Source organism: Ptychodera flava, chromosome 9, assembly GCF_041260155.1.
Source record: "Ptychodera flava strain L36383 chromosome 9, AS_Pfla_20210202, whole genome shotgun sequence".
Taxonomy (NCBI): Eukaryota; Metazoa; Hemichordata; class Enteropneusta; family Ptychoderidae; genus Ptychodera; species Ptychodera flava.
In genome coordinates this window covers 12,059,900-12,065,899 of record NC_091936.1, presented here as the reverse complement: position 1 = coordinate 12,065,899, position 6,000 = coordinate 12,059,900, and the positions used below count along the sequence as shown (strand labels likewise).

The 6,000-nt window shown below is 40.7% G+C and overlaps 1 protein-coding gene across 1 annotated transcript in view; it reads left to right on the top strand.

Moving 5' to 3' along the window:
• The first annotated feature begins 1,241 nt into the window (after window positions 1–1,241).
• LOC139140015 (uncharacterized) overlaps window positions 1,242–6,000 on the top strand; it is a 45,616-nt gene continuing 40,857 nt past the window's right edge. Inside the window, exons 1-2 of the mRNA XM_070709003.1 lie at window positions 1,242–1,383; window positions 1,633–1,744. Of these exons, the coding sequence (XP_070565104.1) occupies window positions 1,715–1,744 (30 nt within the window). The 5' untranslated portion in view covers window positions 1,242–1,383; window positions 1,633–1,714. The remainder of the gene's footprint in view (window positions 1,384–1,632; window positions 1,745–6,000) is intronic.

Here is a 6,000-nt window from a genome sequence, read left to right as displayed (position 1 = left end):
GAGGTGAGTTACAGACCCATACTTTTATCTGTGTCTCGAAATTCGGACTTCGTCCTTTGAAACAAAGCGGACTGTTTCGGATTAAGTTTAGATCGCGATCGGTACGTTCAAATGCACCGACTCAAAAATGCTGGGGACCCGTTTTACCACTGCTAAAACAGTATTTTAGCATCGGTGGAATGAGCTCCCGCCCAATCAGAATGGCGCATGGTAGCATGATATAATATAATTTTGGATGAAGCACTGTATCAGCCACATGGTGATGACCCTCCCTTAAATGTATGAAATACCACATCTCTTCAAAAATTCTTGCGTTATAATTGCGACTATCCCTCCGAAAACACCAGCCCTAGCCCTCCACTCCGTACTTTGTCCCTAACTTACAGAACAATTGAACCAATTGCTATGTAAATTAGCTGATATTGTTTCAGTTATTCCTGGGGAGAATACTGCAGTGGTTGGGGGGGGGGGCAAGTTTTAGAATGTCGGACAAGGGGGCCGGGAGGGCCACATTTTAGACAGGAGGATAGGGGAGTGTCACATTTTACGGTACAGGTGTGCGCGGAATTCCCCCGGCCCACCCCCTTGTAATTGCTGAAGGCTGCCTTAACTCGCAACGTGTTCCAACACGCCTGATACAACTCGCGGAAACCAATTTGTAATTTTGATGACTACCTCGTCCTAACTGATTATCGACTCCCAATAAAGTCCTACCAGTCTCCATGTTGTCTGTCAGACGCGATATTCAATACGCAAGATACTTTAAATAGAAAGCACAATCGGCCAAAATACACGTCACGTGCAGAACATTAGAAGGACGTGGCTAATGCAATGCTATTGCTCGGGTGATACCGTACCGCGCGATGACGGCTTTCGCTACTGCGTACAAAATGTTGAATTTGTGACGAATTGGAACTTATTTTGTGATTTTACATACCACAGTAGAACAATGTTTTCTTCATTTAAGTGGAAGAAGAGCAATTTATTTCGCTAAAATGCGGTGAATTTCGGCGAAAAAACGTCCCGCTTTTTAATAGCCAATTTTCGAGCGAGTTGATTCTCGGCAGGTTGGAAAAAGACTTACTCATCCACTCTGTTTACATTGTTTATTGGCCAAACGACATGCTTCAGTTGAATCTGGGGCTCAAATATTTAGAATCACGTGATCCACTACCCGACATTTCTGTTTACAGTCATATTGGGCGTAACCCAGTAAGCTCATACAACAATACACCGTTCCATTGTGAACCGTGAGTAATAGGGACTTTCTGCGATTTTACATCATTGCCTGGAGTGTACTCTATTACAAGAGTGCGACTTGGCTCTATTTTCACCTCTGATGTCACGGCTATAGGTAGTTTGAAGTTTTGAATGCAGCAGTTGGTAAGATATAAGTTCATTCTGCGCGTTGTGCCAAGTTTGACAGAGTTTTCTTGACTGGATAGTTAAGTGCGAACCGGAAATATCGAAAAAGTATTATAACGATAAAGCGGATACTACTTTTGCGACAGTAACCGTTCACTCCCTTCCTCCTAATGTACCGAAAACAATTATATTTTTATTCATCAATCCATGGAAAACAATCCTTTCAGAGAGGAAAGGAGAAACGAGATTAACTGTTTCTCTCGCCAGTCGGCCAAGGAGACTCGTACGTCAGCTGATGATATAAAGCGTCGAAGAAGGACAAAAACTGGTGAATGTGCCACGGCTGAAAATGGGTCTATCGAAGTTACTGCGAAGCTGTGTAAGTATTTTATGAGGTCATATCAAGTATTTGCTACTCTGAGTATAAACCCGAGCTGAGACACACCACAGTGTCTCTGTATGCTATACATCACGGGAAAATGATCTGTATCTGTCAGTTGCTTTGGTATTGGTGGAAATGGAGACAGCATTCATGGATTCCACAGGCCAAACGTCTTCTTTGCAGGTAACAAAGTAAAACGACACAAACGAAAGAGAACCTTCACACACTGCGGTGATTAGCAACTGACCAGACGCTTTTTCAGAGCTACTGCTTCTACTGTGTTAGGTAATGGGGATCTGTATGGAAGATTATCGATATGAAGTGGTTTATTCGAAACTCTTTCAAGAGGGAACCTCGAAATGAACAAAACGCTGTTGGTCGGGGTTGAACCACTGCGAAAATGTTGAAGCTTAAAGGGATATAGTCGTCGGAACTGTGCATATGCGAGTTTCTTGTTTACAAACAATGTATTTCGTGCACGATATCAAGATGCACCTCATCATCATAGCTGCAACATTTTAATTACACGATGATAGATTATGACAGGCATGTTTTAACTGTCATCAATCACCATTGTGCCTTGGATACATTGTTGCCATGGGTCGTATGGGTCCCATACGACCTTTGAGCGCAGTTCCGACGACTATATTCCCTTTAAAACTTATCAGTTGCACTACGTATTAAGGTGATATGAGCCTCGAAAGTGAAAATTTTGCTCAAACTTCCGTTTCTTTTCGAATGTTTCGACAATTCTTTTTTAAAAATCAATAATAAAAATCGAGAGTCACCGTGCAACTGTTGGTGGGCATACTGGAGAAGCAAATTACCCAAGATTTGCCGATATTTGAAACTCAAAATGGCCGCAATTCCTCTGTTGACTCTATGGAGAAAATTTTTTTTTGATTTGGAAAAAACTAAGGCGGTAAAAAGTTTTCTTACACCAAGAGCTTTAAGATGAACCCCCACAAGTGGTAGATCAGAAAAGAATTTGAAAAGTACTTATTAGTCCCCACGGACACCGTCCGGGGGGACTTATAGGTTTGGCCATGTTCGTGCGTGCGTGCGTGCGTCCGTCTGTGCGTCCGTCCGTCCGTTCACGCAGATATCTCAGATACGCCTCGAGCGATTTCATTCAAACTTGGTACATAGATTACTTCATATGTCATACATATGCACGTCGATTTGTTTTTTGATACGATCAAATATGGCCGCCAGGCGGCCATTTTATTACGATTTTTTCATGTACAGAGCCATTACTCAGGCATATCTAAACCGATTTTATTCAAATTTGGTACAAGGACATTGACCTATGTCATACATATGCACGTCGATTTGTTTTGTGATATGATCCAATATGGCCGCCAGGCGGCCATTTTATTACGATTTTTTCATGTACAGAGCCATAACTCAGGCATATCTCAACTGATTTTATTCAAAGTCGGTACAAGGACATTAACCTATGTCATACATATGCACGTCGATTTGTTTTGTGATACGATCCAATATGGCCGCCAGGCGGCCATTTTATTACGATTTTTTCATGTACAGAGCCATAACTCAGGCATATCTCAACTGATTTTATTCAAAGTTGGTACAAGGACATTGACCTATGTAATACATATGCACGGTAATCTGTTTTGTGATACGATCCAATATGGCCGCCAGGCGGCCATTTTGTTATGATTTTTTCATGTACAGAGCCATAACTCAGGCATATCTCAACTGATTTTATTCAAAGTTGGTACAAGGACATTGACCTATGTAATACATATGCACGGTAATCTGTTTTGTGATACGATCCAATATGGCCGCCAGGCGGCCATTTTGTTATGATTTTTTCATGTACAGAGCCATAACTCAGACATGTTTCAACCGATTTTATTCAAAGTTGGTACAAGGACATTGACTTATAGGTTTGGTCATGTCCGTGCGTGCGTGCGTGCGTCCGTCTGTGCGTCCGTCCGTCCGTTCACGCAGATATCTCAGATACGCCTCGAGCGATTTCATTCAAACTTGGTACATAGATTACTTCATATGTCATACATATGCACGTCGATTTGTTTTTTGATACGATCCAATATGGCCGCCAGGCGGCCATTTTATTACGATTTTTTCATGTACAGAGCCATTACTCAGGCATATCTAAACCGATTTTATTCAAATTTGGTACAAGGACATTGACCTATGTCATACATATGCACGTCGATTTGTTTTGTGATATGATCCAATATGGCCGCCAGGCGGCCATTTTATTACGATTTTTTCATGTACAGAGCCATAACTCAGGCATATCTCAACTGATTTTATTCAAAGTCGGTACAAGGACATTAACCTATGTCATACATATGCACGTCGATTTGTTTTGTGATACGATCCAATATGGCCGCCAGGCGGCCATTTTATTACGATTTTTTCATGTACAGAGCCATAACTCAGGCATATCTCAACTGATTTTATTCAAAGTTGGTACAAGGACATTGACCTATGTAATACATATGCACGGTAATCTGTTTTGTGATACGATCCAATATGGCCGCCAGGCGGCCATTTTGTTATGATTTTTTCATGTACAGAGCCATAACTCAGACATGTTTCAACCGATTTTATTCAAAGTTGGTACAAGGACATTGACCAATGTCATAGACATGCACGTCAATTTGGTTTGTGATACGATCCAATATGGCTGCCGTGTGGCCATTTTGTTATGATTTTTTCATGTACAGAGCCATAACTCGGGCATATCTCAACCGATTTTATTCAAAGTTGGTACAAGGACATTAACCTATGTCATACATATGTAAGTTAATTTGTTTCATGATATGATCCAATATGGCTGCATGGCAGCCATTTTGTTACAATTTTTTCATGTCCTTAGCCAAAACTAGGGCACGTCTCAACCGATTTTATTTACCAATTTATTCAAACTTAGTAAAAGGACATCACAGACCAAATTCATGAAGAGGACTCTATCCTCTCTGAGGACTTGTAATCAAAGTACCCATTAACAAGTGGGGACTGTGTCATCTACGATGACTTATTCGTAGTAGCCTACCCTTCCCTGTTTGCTCTGTTTTTCCTGCGACCAGCTAGCTGATGGCAGCTGAGCGATCAGGTTTTCCCCTAACCCTGCGTACGATGCTTTGTGTTCCCGGCGTTATATGGCTCCCGGGGGTTTCCCCCATTACAAACGATCGGATTGCCTAGAAGTCAAAACAGCGAAAGTAGGCATTGTTTTGTATGGAAATCCGGTCACGACATGCGACATGCGACTTCAAAACTGCGGCCTGCGTCCTGCGAGTTTGAAACATGCGACCTGCGACTTCGGCATTTAGACGTATGTGTAACCTGCGACTTCACAACAGCGACCTGCGTCCTGCGTGTTTGTCAAACCATAGGGGATAGCCTATGTGTCCGTCCCCAGGGGTGGGTAGGTGTTTTGTTGTATTGCTAATAAAGTTTTATTCTACCAAACTTGGGTATTTTCGTCTTGCACTATGGGGCGCCGAATGTAAAATAATTAGTTTACACATTCAAAACATCATGCATTCATTACACATCACATCATAGTCTCTGCCTGGATAGATACACACACACATAGATAGATAGATAGATAGATAGATAGATAGATAGATAGATAGATAGATAGATAGATAGATAGATAGATAGATAGATAGATAGATAGATAGATAGATAGATAGATACATAGATAGATACATAGATAGATACATAGATAGATACATACATAGATACATACATAGATACATACATAGATACATACATAGATACATACATAGATACATACATAGATACATACATACATACATACATACATACATAGATACATACATACATACATACATACATACATACATACATACATACATACATACATACATACATACATACATACATACATACATACATACATACATACATACATACATACATACATACATACATACATACATACATACATACATACATACATACATACATACATACATACATACATACATACATACATATACGTACGTTCATATGTACATATCACACTAGCCCTGCGTACGATGCTGTGTGTTCCGCTACAGCTATAATAGCCCCGCTCACCACACGAGCGGGGCTATTAGCTGTAGCGGAACACACAGCATCGTACGCAGGGCTAATATCACACATACATACATACATATACATACACACAAACATACATATACATGTCTGTATATGTAGACACATACGGACATACATAAATATAC